We start from the raw sequence: 16,905 nt of genomic DNA, 5'->3' as shown, positions 1-16,905 counted from the left end.
ACGGTGCCGCAAAACGACGAACATAAAATGAAACAAACATTCGAGTTGCATTTGTTCTGTCGCGCACGGACTCACCAAAACAGCTTTCATTTCTTTGTTTTTGTTCCCAAAAATATAACACTGCTTTCTCAAAGACCTCTATAAATTATGTTCACCACAGAACACAAGATCAAAAAGAGAACGTCGCAATTCAGCCGCCACCAGCGTCGGGAATTACGCCTACGCAGGTTGCGACAGCCCACTGACGAGAAACTCCACAGCTCAGCGCAGTCGGGCAACACTGACGTACACTCTCAAAACCAGGGACACGCGCTGTAAATCGCTTCGTTCGAGACTGTCGTTGGAAAGGTCTATAGTATTACTAACATCGCTGATAATGTTTTGTTTAAACATGCTAATACTGATATGTACACTTTATAGTTAATAATTTACAGCTCTCATGCCTGTTCAAGGCACTTGCCTTGAGGGTATTTGAGCGAAATTATAAATAACTAAAATATGGGCATTCCAAGTGAGATATGAAGGCTACAAATGCTGCGATAAATTTTACAAAGGCTGGCACCCCAGGTCATCATCTGACATGCTAATGTATTCCGGGCTATCATCCTCAGAGCGTTCAGAGTCCTCGTCACCAAGGTTGGTCAGTATCCTGTCGGCACTGTGGACGACGTCATCGATGATGGGGTCAACTTTCCTCATGGTTTCCTCTTCCTTCATGACATGGCGAACACAATATGCCCACTTCTAAGGTGTTACTTCAGCGAAGCCCCCCAAGACCAACGGTTCAAGGTCGGCAAACTGGAACGTCTTGTTTTTGTCAGCCACATACCCCTTCACCATACTCCAAACCAGTTCGATTGGGTTGAGCTGGCAGTGATAAGGGGGCAAGCGTAAAACTGTGTGGCCAGCCATGAAAGCCATCTGACCAACACGGTACTGGTTGCCCTGAATTTTTACTGTTACAACAAGCTGCAGTAGCTCGGCCTTTACCATTTCATTGCTCCACGCAACACCCTTTCTCGAAAGCCAGTCCTGAATATCCCTTTTTCGTGTCGACATCAGCGGAACTTTTTCAATCTGCACCGATTGATAGGGTGCATTATCCATGACGATTACGCTGTTGGGGGCAAGCTTTGGGAGCAGCTTCTCGCTGAACCATTTTTCACAATGTGTTCCGTCCATCTCTTGGTGGTAGTCACACGTGCCTTTCCGCGCTCGGAATACTTCTCCCGCACCATCAACAAAGCCCTGTTCGTTGCCGCAGTGGGTGATAATGAGTCGCTCACCTTTACCGCTTGGATTTTTCAACCCGGTGGTAAGTCCAGAACGCCTGGCCTGACTTGAACTTGCGATAGTTGTGTCTACCCAGACACGATATTTCGTGTTCCCAGCGTTTGCCCTGGTTTCGTCCGTAAAATATATCTGCCTTCCCTCTTTGCGGAACTCCTTGATCTGCCGGAGGTAGCTGCATCACCACTGCATGATGTTAGGGCTCTCAATCATATGCGCGTTTCTACTTCATCTGCGGTACTTGAAGCCGAGCTTCTTAAGCATTCGGTTCAGCGTAGATACTGAGACTTGCGGTAGGTCGTCGCTTTCACTGAAGAGCTTTCTCACATTCGCAACCGTTGGCATCTCATTCCTGCGAAAGAAATCGTGCACCTTTCTTCTCAGAACACCAAGGTTGAAGTCGTCGAGTTTCTTCGCCCGTTCGCAGTTCTTCCCGCCTCTGGACTTGGTTTGCAGAGTTGACACTCCGCCGCTCTTCTGAAACTCGGCAGACCACTTATACAGCGCCCGTTTACTCACAGCAGTGAGCTGCGCCGTTCTTTGAAAGATGCTCGTGGTGCTTGCAGATTTTCCTGCCTCTTTCGTTAAAACTCCTAGCTCATTCCTCGCTATTTGTTTTGCTTGTTTGGGAAAAAACGAAAGCTTGGAGCGATATCACATAGGCGACACGGGGGTAGCCATCTTGCAATAACCGAAGTACTACGTGAAAAACGCCCTCCGCCGTCACGAATTCAGAAAACAATAAAACACATTTATAATATAACTCATGTTTATTTGTAGGTTTAATACGAAATATGTAGTGTTTCTAGATAAACAAAAAAAATTATGTAAGTGCCGCAAATAATTTTTCTGTTTTTGATATCTTGGAACTCATTCTTGAGTATTACTCAATTAGGCAAGCAAACGATACAGAATGAATTGTTAAAATCAATTGCTCTCAAACAGAGTTATGCGATGAAGTACATAAATATACACAAATATAAACGCAAAGGCGTGTATTTTGCTGGAACTCTGCTTTTCGCGGAAGAAGTTGCCTGTTTACATCTCATAGGCTCCACTCTCCTGCACAGAGCATCTGGCTTGGAGTATAGAGCCAAACCTGTGTTGTCCGTGTGTACAAAAGTCCTTTTCTCGCTAATGCACGCGCCCCAGAACCCGGCAAGTCCTTCCCAGAGGTATATTGGCCTCAGCAGTGGGGATATGATCACCTGCGCACAGTCCCCTAGAAGCACTCCAAAACCGACTCCGGAGGCATGTGCTCATGCGCTGTCGGGTAGCGGGCGAAGGTGGAGCGGTGGGCAGTGCGGCAAAGTCGACCGAACGGGCAGAAAAAAGGGAAGCCAATTGGGTGAAAAAGGAATTCAATCTGAAACTCAGTCAAACAGGGGACGAAGGAAAAAAAACAAAAAAACAGAGCCATAAAGAGAAATGTAAAATGCCAGCTGATTCGAGGGGGCTGATTCGAGGTTAGAATGTTCTACGCACCGAAACTTCTACGCCGAATATTCCGCAAGCCCCCACGCGTATACAAAAGAGGCTCCTCGTGGCAAGCCGGATCCGTCTCGCCCCAGCGCTCGAACCTGCTGTTACGCCTACTTCGACGTCCGCTCTGCTCTGCTCTTATCTTTTGTTTCATTTTTGTTTTGGGCACAAGTTCGTCCCATTAACCGTTCCGTCTATTCAGTTATTCGCCGCCTTGTCACTCCTCATTCGAGACATTGTAACTGAAGACTACGCGCTTCCTGTTCATCTGACGGCGTGCCGTTTCTCTGTGAAAAAGAAAGAAGTCATCCACAAGCGGGTCCAAGGTAGAGAAAAATTAATCAGCGACCGACAAGAAATGTCTCGCTGTCGTCCGGGCGTTAACGAAGTTCCGCCCGTACCTGTATGGGATCCCGTTCCGCGTTGTCACGGACCACTACGCTCTTTGTTGGCTCGCCAACCTCAAGGACCCGTCCGGACGCCTCGTTCGCTGGAGCCATCGACTGCAAGAATTCGACGTGACCATTCTGCACAAGTCTGGGCGCAAGCACAATGACGCCGATTATTTGTCTAGGGCCCCAGTTGAAACACCTCCCGACAGCACCAACAACGACGATGACGCCCGTTTTCTCGGAGCAATTACAGATACCGACATGGGAGCACTTCAACAATACGGCCCCGAACTTCGCGCCGCGATCGACCACCTCGAAGGTCAAGGAAGTTCCGTTCCGGGATTCTTGGCTCGAGACTTGTCAAGCTTAGCTCTGCGGCGAGGCGTGCTCTCCAAGAAGAACTTCGGAACCAGAAACCCTGCCTGGCTGCTGGTTGTTCTGCCAGCCTGTGAAAAGAAATCTTTCAGGGGTGCCACGACAACCCGACGGCTGGACACCTTGGCTAAAGCAAGACGCACGCCCAGATTCGTGAGAAGTACTATTGGCCGAGACTTCCGAAAACCGTCCATTTGTGTACACGGTCGTGCCATGAGTGCCAACGGCGTAAGATGCCTCCGACGAAGCCAGCACGACTCCTGCAGCCGATAACTGCCCCCAGTAGGCCCTTCCAGCAGCTCGGAATGGATTTACTTGGGCCGTTCCCAACATCGACGCAAGAAAACCGTTGGATTGTCGTCACGACCGATTATTTCACAAGATACACCGAGACGAAAGCCCTTTTGACGGGAGCAACGGTGGAAGTCGCCCAGTTTTTCGTCGAATCTATTCTCCTTTGACATGGCGCCCCTGAAGTCTTGATAACCGACCGAGGGTCATCGTTTTTTGCTAAGCTCACCAAGAGATCCTTTGGCTCAGCCACACAAGCCATCGTCGTACCATCACGCGCCATCCGCAGACCAACGGGCTAACGGAGCGGCTCAACAAGACGATCGCCGACATGATCTCCATGTGCGTCGACGTAAAGCATAAGACGTCTGACGAGGTATTACAATACGTCACGTTCGCCGACGACACCGCAGCTCAAGAAACAACCGCGTTTACACCATTCGAGCTGGTGCATGCCAGAAAAGTGACGACCATGCTGGACGCGATGCTGCCGCATGAGCTATTGGATGACGGATGCGACAATGCCCATGCGGTCATTCAAAGAAGAGAAGAGGCACGCCAACAAGCCCGCCTTCGAATTCACGATCAACAGCGTGTCGACGCTCGCCGGTACAATCTTCGTCGCCGCGCCGTCCACTTCCAGCCCGGAGAGAGAGTGTGGATGTGGACGCCGATTCGGTCGCTGCGGTCTCAGCGAAAAGCTGCTGAAGCGCTATTTTGGGCCTCACACGATCATCCGACGGCTCGGAGATTTGAACTATACTTCGTTTCAGCTTCGGTCCGAGCGCGGCCGATGTTATGAGCCGAAGGGCCAATCAAACAGCGATAGAGGCACAACGTCATGGCCTTCTGTCTGCAGTTGGTAGGACAGGCCGGTATTCGCCGTCTCTCTGTGCGCGCTCCTCCGCCGGCTAGTCCTATCAAGCGCAGAGAGCACGCCATGACGCTGCGCTTTTTGCGCTCTTTGATTGGCCCTTCGGCTCATAACATCCACCGCGCTCGGACCGAAGCTGAAACGAAGTATAGGAAGTTCTTTCCGACGGAACACGACCATCACCAAGACGTCAGCCGCGATCCAAGGTGGGGCACGTCGTCCGGCTGAAGCCGTATTAAGAACGGTAGAACTTTCCACTCGTATCGGCGAGTGAACTGTGAACTGTGGCTCGCGATTCTGCTGTCGTTTTGTTGGGGATTTGTTTTTCTTTGTTTTTTTTTTTCGTTTTGTGCTTTATCGGAACGATGCACTTTTTTAAAATGGGGAATAATGCCGTGACTACAGCTGACGAAGTAGGCAGCGCGCCCGTGGCCTAGACGATTGTGTACCTTTTACTATGTTCTTTTTTTAGGACTGTGCAGTATATGGCGGTCGCGCACGGCAGTGCGTCACGCCGACCCCAATACCAATGAAGTTCGGTTTTGTTTCTTTGACCTTGTTAAACAAATAGAAAATGTTTTTTTCCACCCGGGAGCCCAAGCCCGAATGGGTAGGCCTTTGCAAAAAGCTATTGAAAATGAAAACTTTTCAACTTGCCCTGCAAAGGCTTTGCAGAGCATTTTTAATATTATTTGACATGTGTTCTCTGGTTTATGCAATAAAGAAAAAAAAGCGCGCCCATCGCCTAACCGCTATCGCGCTTGCCTTCCACGCAGAAGGCCACGATTCGATTCCTGGATGCCACTGCACATTTTTGTTTTGACGCTGTAATGTGGTGTTCTGGTAAATTCGAGAACCGTCTTGCTGATTTGAGGTTAGAATGTTCTACGCACCAAACCTTGTACCCCGAATGTTCCACAAGCCCACGCGTTTACAAAAGGGGCTCCGCGTGGCAAGCAGTCTCGCCTTAGCGCTCGAACCTGCTTTTGCACCGACTTCGACGCCCTCGGCGCTCTGCTCTTATCTTCTGTTTCCTTTTTTGTTTGGGGCACATTTCGCCCCATTGAACGTTCTGTTTACTCAGTTATTCGCCGCCCCATCACTTGTCATTCGTGACAATATTTTTCGGTTTGAATCCCTGAACGAAAGAGGGACATTGAAGACAAACAGACAACACAAGTTTTCAGCCTTCTACAAAACCACCAAAACAAAGTCGAAAGCCTGTGCTGTATGTTTGTCTTCAATGTCCCTCGTTCATTATTGTAAAGGTTATATTTGTCCCGTAAATTGATGTCATATTTTTTTTGTCGTTTGCGGTAATTCGCTATCCCCGTGTTCCGCGGGAGCAGACTCGCAAGCGTTCTTCTTACGAAGTGCGGCTATTATCAACCAAACACGGTATATATCCACATATTGTCACGAAGGACAAATATTGAAGAGGCGAATAACTGGAGTAACTTAACGTTCAATGGGGCGAACCTGTGCCCAAAAGAAAACAGAAGAAGATTAGTGTCCCAGACGTCGATGTCCGAGAGGCAGCAGGATGGAGCGCTGGGGCGAGACTGCCTCCGGCTCGGAGTCAGTCTCGCCAACACTCACGAAGCTCACACGTGTGAGCTTCGTAAACAATAGGCGTTGAAGATTCAGCGCGTAGAACATTCGGACCTCGAACAAGCAAGAGGGTTCCAGCATTCACAAGAACAAGACACTTCAAGAAAGAAAACCAAATCGTGCATCCGCTGCTTGGCATCGAACCTCGACCTTTTGCGTAAGACCCAAGCGGGGGAACCATGCGGCCACGGGCGCTTTTTTTATTTCTTTTTATTCGGTTACGGGCGCGCTTAGCCGCAGACGCGCTTGGCAATATTATATATTCAAGTAATTTAGTTTAGACATCCGCAAACCTCAACAAAACCCTCGACTTTTCTCCCACCGCATTTCTCTTGAGTGAACATTAGTGAAAGTATCGAAACCCAAAGCTTAAACTTTGTTTCATATCGGTAACTTAAACATAATTAGATTTTACCGTTTTAGCTGAGATAGATGTGTTTCTTCTAGTCGACTTCGCCATGACGATTCCTTTACATGTACAATATTTTGACCAAGTATTGATGTTGCGCCAGTCGTAAGGGTCAGGGTTACGTGTTTTTGATTACGTTCTTTGTTAAAGGCGAGATTCTTAGACATAAAACAACACCATTTTTTATTTGCTCAAAATTACTGTTCGTATCACTTGCTTTACGTAGTTGGAGGACGAAAATATAACATTTTATACACAATACTTCTAGAAATTCAGTCTGTTAGGGCAATGTGTTTCCATAACAAATGACGTACTTTCGGCAAATTATCTGTTTATAGGTTTATGATAGTGTTTTTTTATATTTTGTGAGCAAACCTAGAATCCTAGCTTAAACTTTCCATGTGCTGCCCGTAGTTTTGACTTTCCAAATATAGATTTGATGCAAGAAGCTATATCATCGGACGGAATGCGAAGTGTTGGCATATTCTTCTGCGCTTCAAAATAATCTGCAATCATACTTTTTATTTCCTTTCCGTGTGGCATTCCTCGTATGGTGCAACTTTTAAAATAAATGCGACACAAAATGACGTTTTTTTTTCGCTTCTTTTTTAATTTGGTGTAGCTACCCTCGCAGGTTCCGCGGCACATTGACCGCAAGATTTATAAGCAAGAATCTCCCGAAAAACACTACTAGAAACGCACAAACGCACAATTTAAGAAGTATAAAAAGAAAATGTAAAGAAGCCATCTATGATCGCCAATTCTTCAAATTGCTTCTGTTCCATTTTCTATCTTTGTTGTCTCGTTTCCGTTCGCAGAAAGTAATAGGAGGTTTGATAGATATCGCCTAAAGCGCTCACAACAAAACAATTTAATGCTCCCAGAATCGATTCCCTCTGAACCTTAAAACAACCATTTTGGATAACCTTCTCTCTTCCTTTTAATGCTTTTAGAACTTGGTGTAGTGCCTGATTTGTCGGCATTTTTATTAAAGGCCGAAAACACCTAACGGTTTGGATTTCAACGGAATAGGAACTTAAAGAACGAAAACAGAACGCAAAGTCAGGCCCGCAGCATTTTATTTGTCGGGATCAGGATCCGATGGATGGTTCTTATATTGCCGAACAATTTATTTGCCGGTGTTATCTGTGAAATATGTGCCACGATGAGAGTTTTTTTACTATTAGTTTCAACATCGTAGAGTTTATGTTCCAATTTGGTAAAAAAAAAACGCTGAGGGGAAAGTAAGCCGAAAGCTAAGCCCTTTTCTGGGCGTACTATTCTTTCCGTAAACGTTTGACAATACCAATAAAGCGCAAATACTGAAAGGTAGTTTGAATGTGGTAGTTTCTAGCGTGACACATTAGCAAATTCCAACGAATAACAATGTGGATATCAGGCCTCCTGCGTTTTAGAAATCACAGTAACCTGGTAAACGACTTCGCGTTTTTTTTAACTACTCTTCATCTGTGTAGATTTTGTATTGAGTTCCCCTATTTATTCCCTTAAAGGTTATTTAAAGTATAAAAATACAAAAATTAAGTTACACTTTCGATGGAAAGATTTGTAAAGAGGTATCACCACGTCTTATATGCTCGACTAAAAGTAAAATTACTTAATATTTAAGCGTGATGAGATAAGAACTGAAAACACTAAAGAAACTTATGATTAACTTCATCGTGCCCGTAAAAAAGCACCCTGTACAGTTTTGGACAACTCATTTAATTGCCTTTTCAAGAAGGGAAACTCAAGTGGGAGTTTAGGGAAAATCGCACTGGCCTATGCCAGCACGAGTGTCTTTTTACTGTTAAAAATAGCTTTCCCAACAACAATTTCGAACCGATTTGGCTGCGGAGAGCCTCTGCCGTACTTAACCAAATACACAGAGAGCTAGTTTTAGTCAGCGTTTACGGTCCTGCGTCGACTGTGACGAAGCATAAGCTACGCTTGCGCCTTTACGGTCGCAGTGTCATCATTTGCTGGAACAAACCAATGTTGATTGTTGATACGAATGAAACATTCTTTCTTGTTATAAATCGAACAACCCTTTTTGTGACAACGGCACAGGTGTTTGGGGTTTTACCGAAACCACCTTGAAGACGAGGCGTGCGCTTGACGTTGGCATTCGTGGATCCCCGTCTCGCCCCAAGCGGTTAACACGCTGACACTGAGCGTGAGACGCCGCGAAGCTACAGACACGTTCGTTTTTGGCGTGATTGCTTGTTAACGTCGCGCACGTTGTCAAACTGCACGATGCGCTTGTGGCGATGCTGACTCGAGCCGTTTGGCGCTGCGTGGACTCAGCACTTTTTAGGTTAAGGCTATCCAAATGAACGTTACACTTATAAATAAAACACACCAAAAAATGTATAATCACATCAGGTGTATATGAGTGTAAATGTTGCAACTCGGTGGCTTTGTGCTGAACAGTCGAGTGCGCGGATGCAACCTAATGATGACGTTAGGAGGGAACGCAGGACTGTTGGTATTAGCCACAGCAATTGGGGGCTCGAAACCATAAACGTTGTCAAGCGCCTGCCACAAACCAGGCTTGTTGTTCCGAGCTCGTACTGCATCCGCGAACTCGACTGTTCAGCACAAAGCCACCGAGTTGCAACATTTACGGGCATATACATTTGATGTGATTATACATTTTTTGGTGTGTTTTATTTATAAGTGTAACGTTCATTTGAATAGCCCTAACCTAAAAAGTGCTGAGTATGCATTTTTAGATGCGCAATTTAACAACAACAACATTTCCGCCTCTAAAATATATATTTTGTGTTTGTTTTCAAAGCAAAAAGAAACTACGCCACGCCGGAAATTATTCCTCCCCCACATGTAACACTGTATTCGAGAGGTCCATCGGCCGATATTTAGTTTATAACTTTTGAATAAAATAACGGTTAGATCTCAAACTGTGCCACATGGTTCGGACCGCTAGGGCTACATTTGGGCGGAGAATGAACATTCGGTGATGTGTATTTGTTTTACTATATTGCGTTAAAAAAGGCACATTAAATAATTGTTGGGATAGGGTGTACGTCAGGGAAAATTAGGAACATCGATACAACTCAACTAGGGTTTAACATTTTAGACAAAATCCCGAGACTGGGTGTCGTGTTTTCTTTTGTTTTTGGAGATTCTTAAACGATCATACGACACTGCTTGGGAACCAGAGGCAGCAAAACGTCATTATAAGTGATAAGTACAGTGGAACCCATATTCAACTTTATTTAATGTTGAAATAACAAATTGTTAATGAAGAAAACTAAATCAGTTATTGACCCTCTTATACATATTACATGATACTGCATCGCACGATTGCGATTATATTTCGGTTTCAAATATATCCGGCTCTTCTGCTGATTGGTAACCACAGCAAAAGTGTCTGTGTTGGCTACTCGTTGCTTGCCGTTTATCAGCTTCTTTTTCTCTTTTCGCGGAAAGGTTAGGTTGTGGTTCGCGTTTATGGTCGCTCGCGTGTGTTGTGGGCGCTCGTTCGCGCTCGCCATGCCAACCGTGTGCGTTTTTAGACACTGCTGCAAGGCGTAAAGTAACACGGACGATATACTAATTCATAACCTACAGCGCGAGCCACATCTTTCGGTCCTGTGGCTTCGAGCCATTGACAGAGAGGGTGCGGAGTAGAGTCACTGAATATTTCTAGAGCATCGCATTCGATAGCGTCCGCAGCGACTGTTCTATTTTAGCTTTGATCAGCCATTATGGCGCCCAAAAATATACGGTGAAATAGATTCCATAAAGAAAATTTCATTTACAAACTTCCAAATTCAGCGGCGCTAGCCAACACCTACTAACTTAACATACTACTTAACAATACACTATTGTGGTGCGCATGCGGACCTTGTTGCCACTCACAACAAAGAAAGAGAGTGCCCACGTCTGAGGAGTCCTGTTCGCCAAAGGTCCAAGCTTAATTTTTCAGGTGGTCAGCAACCTTTTCTCGCAACGTTCGCAGCATTGGAAACATTGGCCTAAAACGCTGGCGCTGAACAGATGTACAATTTCTATTCTCCCACAAACCTTGGCGAACTAAGATTACTAGGAGCTTAGCGAAACGACTGCGCACACGTGTTTGGGAGCCAATGTGGGTCCAAAACATCCGTGACACCGGTACCCAAAAAAGTGCGCGCTACTAAACATGTGCCAAAAAATGCTGATTTATCTCTGGGGAGACGTACTGGGGGCAACCATCAGTCGTGGTGACTCACGAACCTGCTAACCTGTCTCTGGTGGGTAGAATATTCCACCCGTATTTCCAGCCAATGTCGGCCGTTTGCCCTGGTACGTCCCGAGTCTACATATTCTCCCAGTACAATCAGGAACTCTGAGCTTGGTGTCGGGGAGATATGTCAGCTCCGCAAATGGCTTCACAATGCTGCTGTCTCCTGGGATCTGACGTCCAGAAACGCTTCCGTACCCGGCACTGGATTGCAGATATATGGCGTCGTACACAAAAACGTCTGCCGCAGGACAGGCCTTTTTTATTCCCCAAGGAACACGAGCCCGGCGTAGATGCCCCAACCAGTACAAAGCTAGAGCGCGGCCTAGAAACCCCACATTCTCCAGCAGGTCCAAACAAAGCTTCAAGGCAAGCAACTTTGCAAAAGTTACTACACACCATATGCTCCAGTCACAGCTACCACAGGGCAGGTGCAGAGCGTGTCTAGCGGCAAGTTTGGTTTTCTGGTGCAACCCCCCCCCCCCCCCAAAAAAAAAAAGAATACAAACATGATGGACGTAATTCTACTTGTCGTGTGGCAAAACCGAAATTCTTGCCGCGCCCCACAGTTTCGCAAAAAGAGGACACCCACTTTTCTTACTGCTTGCACAAAAAGAATAACGCCAAGAGAACCATCAGGGAATTTGCCAAAATAACGCGGCTGGCTTTTACCATGGTTTAGTAGGGCTCCGGAAAGTCCTGCGTAGCCAGCAAAGAGACGTTTGACCTATAAAAAGCTGTCAGGGTCCCGTAAAAACAACGACACGCCGTCCGCATAAGCGAACACGGATATCGGGCCCAGACCAGGGAGAGGGAAACCGCGAACACACTCGCTTTCGTGGATCCTTCGTAAGAGTAAATTCAGGCAGACCACAAAAGCGTGGGGGACAGCGGGCTGCCTTGTCGTAGTCCTTGGTATCTGAAAAGCGCGCCGTTAGATGCCCATTAACAATGACCTCGCTAAACAAGTCTCTGTAAAGGTTTTTTAAAAGTCAAATAAATGATCCAGAAAAACCAAAGGCTGTCAAATAGTACATAGATACTTGTTTTTGACCTGATCAAAAGCTTTCGCTTGGTTGAGGGAAACAAAGGCAAAACAGCGCGCTTTCTGACGACGCACTTTTTACGTGTTTTCGCTCAAGGACTTTGAAGGTCGACTGAACGATGAGACCTATAACTTTTTCGCCTTAATAAACACAGTCGTGGTTCAGCCACCGCCAGACGTCTGTTATTCTATCGACGGCGTTCAGGCCAGGTCGTAAGTGTAGCGACAAGCACAGACTCACGCACGACACAAGATGACTGTTCCGTCAAGGTGACGACGGACAAGATACCCTCATAGCCAGTTGGCAACAGCCAGGCGCCGCCGGCAGAGTCAGAGCCCACGGTTATACCCTGTCTCGTTGTAACTTGGCAAAGGGTGAACGATAAGCCCCACGTTGCGTGCCAAAGGGTTCGAAATGCGCGACGTATACGAGCGCAACGCACAGATATTGGAGCATGACGCAGCAAAAAGCCTGATACTTCTTCGGAGTAGAGGTGCGCTCCGGTGATACGCAGTCACGTTCCCATTGGCCCGCCAGGGCCGTAGCTTCCACTGTACTGGCATGTTACGCGATCACGGCTTCCTGGGTTACCCAGTATTTCTTGTTTTAGACACTAGGCTAAGCGGCGTCTCCAGAGTAAAAGCTCATGTTTGAACAATGCAGCCGCCACTGCCTGGGGTACCCAATCTTTCTTGCTTCAGTCGCTAGATGGCACCAAACCAAACAGCATTACAGGTTGCCTATAGACCGTTTTACTGAAAAAGGGCGAGAGCGAAAAGGGGAAAGGGCTACCGGCGCTTTCCCCCTTCCTGATTGTGTAGAAAGAGTGAAAGTCCCGGATGAGAGGCTTCGCCGGTGTTGGGTATCTGCTGTGCCCGAACAGCGTTCGCGCTTTCTTTCCTGTTTTAAACTCGCAAACTTAATTAAAGCCAGAGGCTTCGATGGCAACAGTCTCCTGGTCATCGGGACACCATTGCTGGGTCATAGGGTGCAGTATTAAAAACAGAAAGCATAGAATACTGTCCGAGGACACATGTAGCTTGCAAGGAACCCGGCAAGGCGAGAGCGGCTGCAATGTCTTTGAGCTCCATCGCTTTCCACATGACCCCTGTGTCCGGCGGCAGTAAATTGCGTCCGTAAACCGAAAAGGCGTTTCCTCAACACCATCCTCTCGACTTCGCTCGGAACATTTCGTGAATGGATCGCGCACCGAACGCTGTACCGCCGATGAACATGGGGTACGCTTGCAATATGCGTGCGAGTTTTTAGAGCGCAGCTCTTAGGGGCCCGTTCCCGGCTTGAGCGGCGTCGCCGTCGGCGTCGCCGTTGGCGTCGCCGTCGCCGTCGCCGTCGGCGTCGGCGTCGGCGTAACCAAGGTCATCCCAAGGTCACGTGACCCCCAAGGTCACGTGACCCCTCCCAAGGTCATCTCAAGGTCACGTGACCCCGCGTGACCCCCCGGAGGTCACGTGACCCCTCCCAAGGTCATCTCAAGGTCACGTGACCCCGCGTGACCCCCTGAAGGTCACGTGACCCCTCCCAAGGTCATCTCAAGGTCACGTGACCCCGCGTGACCCCTTGAAGGTCACGTGACCCCTAAGGTCACGTGACCTTGGGGGTCACGTGGGGTCATCTTGGGATCACGTGACCCCAAGGTCACGTGATCCCTTCCAAGGTCATCTCAAGGTCACGTGACCCCAAGATAGCCCCACGTGACCCTTTGAAGGTCACGTGACCCCTCTGAGGTCACGTGACCCCCGAGGTCACGTGGTCTCCTCCCCAAGGTCACGTGACCCCTTCCAAGGTCATCTCAAAGTCACGTGACCCCAAGGTGACCCCCACGTGACCCCCAGGTCACGTGACCCCTCTGAGGTCACGTGACCCCCCGAGGTCACGTGACCCCTCCAGGTCACGTGACCCCCAAGGTCACGTGGGGGTCACCTTGGGGGTCACGTGACCTTGAGGTGACCTCCAGGTCACGCCTCCCCGAGGTCACGTGACCCCCTCCCCGAAGTCACGTGACACCCCCCCTCCGAGGTCACGTGACCCCCCCCCCCGGAGCATACTAAAGAATGAGGGGAGGAGGAGGAGAAGGGGGAGGGGTCTACCCTTAGTACCCTTCACTCCTCCTCCTCAAGAGCTGCGCTCCAATTCGGCGTTACAGGGATTTGTAAACGGCTTTCACTTTTTTTCATGATAACTGCTGTTTCAGCTTGTAAAATTTCGTAACTGAATTTATCTTAATAGTGATAATTTGCAGTGCTGACTGACTCGATTTTATCATCTACAACACTTTGTTGAAGGCTCATTTCCGCCGCCGGGTGAGGCTGGAAATTGTTGAAAATGTAGTTCTATTGTTTGTTTGTTTGTTTTTTAATCGCGATCTCCTGCGCGATACCAGAGAGCCGGCAAAAGCGCTCCTTGAAGTGCCGCTGGTGGTTTGTTTCCGTTGACTAAGGCGCTTTAAGGCGCTTGATAGTCGCCGCAGGAACGTCTCGTGTGTTACGATCTGCGTTTTCGAGCCCAGTATGCACGTTTCTTTGTTCGAGTCATGGTATCCGCCAGTGTGGCGACGGGGGGAACAGCGGCAGCGAACGTGCCAGCGATAGAAATTGGAGGTGAGTATTCAAAATATTGCATCAAATAGTAAAATAATTCGTGGCTGCTTCGAGGCGTTCTGCGGTTCGATAAAAGTACATCTAGAGCGTCTTCGTCGTTCATTCACAAGGAGATATAAGAGCAGGGACACGAAGATAAAAACAGCAGAACAAGACGATATGTAGCAACTCCGGGCGTTTACAAAGTTAATTGAGGTTCCCGTTTCGTGTACCGCTTGTTGATTACAACTAAAAGCGGCTACGTTGAAATAGGCCCATTGCAAGCACAAATGTATAAATGGTTTATCATTTCCAGTCATGCGGAAAGGAATGGAGCTTAAAAACATTCCAGCCGTACTTGACTTGCCGGATTCCATGCAAGCTACATAGGTCGACAGTATTCGACGCTTTCTGTCGTTATTCGTGCACCCTAACCCTATCACCCAGCAATGGTGTCCCGATGACCGGGGGACTGTCGCCATTAAAGACCATGGCTCTAATTAAGTTTGTAAGTTTGAAACGTAGAAGAAAGCGCGAAAGAAGTTGGGGCACTGCAGACGCCCAACACCGGCCAAGTCTCTCATCCGGGACTTTCACTCTTTCTACACAATCAGAAAGGGGGCAAGCGCCGGTAGCCCTTTCCACTTTTCTCTCTCGCTCTCAAAATGGCGCTACCCACGATAAAACGGTCTATAAGGGCGGCCGACGATGAACCATCAACTGCCACACTTCGACGACGAAAGCGGTAAGAGGAAATCGTAAACCTAGGGAAAGTCGAAGCATATTTTGAAGGAAATCATGTGAAAGCGGACTCTAAGAAAAGGGTTTGTTGGTGACAGCTTTGGGAACAAGAAACATACAAGTTCTCTGCGGAAGTGTAGCGCCCACGAGGCATAATACTTTAACTGCTGAAGCGGTTCGGGCCCTTGATGAAAACTAAGGATTTAAAAACAAATGAAATTTCAGAGAGCGATAAGCATTTTACTGATGCCAAGGGGCGGGGGAATCAGTGCATGCATTCCTTGTGGAACTACGAAAGATCGAGAATAACAGCAACTTCGGTAGAATAGTCGACAGGTACTTCGATACCGAATCGTAGGTTCCGTTCGATCGAAGAATCTACAGAAACAACTTTTTACCAAATGCGAACTAACGTTGCAGGATGCGGAGTCTTTGTATTTGTGGCAGAAACTGCATACGTCGGCGCACAACAAATGGTGAGATAGGGGACCACCCGAGATTTACAGGCTCAAGGGTCAGCGAAAGTATTCCTTCACTGCCAAGAGAACATCGCGTTTATCCTCAGAACGATCGCTGCGGTAATTTTAACCACGACAGCAAAAAAGCCAAAGAGAAGACGGAAAGATGCTTCCACTGTAGCAAGCAGGGGCGTGTTAGCCGTATATGCTGTAATTAAAAGAGTGGCAGAGGACAAACCAGCAAGTTAAATACAGAAGTCAAGACGTTTGCGGTTACGGAATACTCGTAAGAGAACAGCAGGAACAACCAGACAACGCAAATTTGGAATTCAATAACTCAAAAGTGAGGAAGCTCGTACCTCCTGTGCGGCGAATCTTGAAATGGGGCGGCGCGGGTATATTAATACAAATAGACACGGGATCATCGGTATGTGTCATCACGAAAGAAGTATGCGAATGGCATCGCGAGAGCTAGCCAATGACGCAAAAATCACAAGTCAAGCTAGGTTGCTACATGGGCTCGATCCCACATTTGGGGGAGTTGACAATGCAAGTGTCCTACCGGTAAACTTCTGTGAATGATAGGTTGATTGTCGTAGACTGGGCCAAGAACCATGTTTATGTGGAAGAAACTTTCTTCAACAGTTGAAAACTGGATGAATCAGTTTTGATTTTGATAGTGAAACCGCAGTCTCCCACCAGTCAGCATCAATCCAGCACAGTGTTTTCAACGAGCACAAGGACGTCTTTCTCCTGAGCTCGGACTTGTCAAGGAACCACCGGCTCATCGGTACATCAAAGAGAGAGTTAGCCCAAACTTTTGCAAGGCAAGATTCATTCCGTTTGCGTTACGAGATGAGGTATACCAAGGGCTAGACAGACTGGAACTGGCTGGAATAATTTCGCCGGTAACTCGCACTGATTGGGCTACGCCCTTTGCTTCCGTTCAAATTAAATTGGGGACCGTACGTATTTGTTCGGATTTGAAGATTACCCCAAGTCATATTTGGAAAGTTTAGGACCAACCGCTCCCGGTAATCACGGACCTGTTTGCTTGTCTGAGTGTGGTGAATGCTTCAGTTCGATTGACTTG

The 16,905-nt window shown here is 47.6% G+C and overlaps 1 protein-coding gene and 1 pseudogene across 1 annotated transcript; both read right to left on the bottom strand.

Annotated features, from left to right (window-relative positions):
- Positions 1-744: 744 nt before the first annotated feature.
- LOC115318399 lies at positions 745-1,182 on the bottom strand. The gene has a single exon (XM_029978122.2). It carries the CDS (start codon positions 1,180-1,182, stop codon positions 745-747), a length of 438 nt encoding a protein of 145 aa, XP_029833982.2.
- A 179-nt stretch (positions 1,183-1,361) lies between these two features.
- Positions 1,362-16,428, bottom strand: LOC121835848 (annotated as a pseudogene).
- Positions 16,429-16,905: the final 477 nt, after the last annotated feature.

This window comes from Ixodes scapularis, unplaced genomic scaffold (genome assembly GCF_016920785.2).
Source record: "Ixodes scapularis isolate PalLabHiFi unplaced genomic scaffold, ASM1692078v2 PGA_scaffold1__304_contigs__length_218370807, whole genome shotgun sequence".
NCBI classification, from domain to species: domain Eukaryota; kingdom Metazoa; phylum Arthropoda; class Arachnida; order Ixodida; family Ixodidae; genus Ixodes; species Ixodes scapularis.
The sequence above is the reverse complement of the archived record's forward strand: the minus strand, read 5'-3'. Positions and strand labels throughout refer to the sequence as shown.

What these genes read in the sequence shown, in the direction of transcription:
- LOC115318399 (XM_029978122.2), bottom strand. Translation starts at nt 1,182, where the DNA reads ATGGACGGAACACATTGTGAAAAATGGTTCAGCGAGAAGCTGCTCCCA.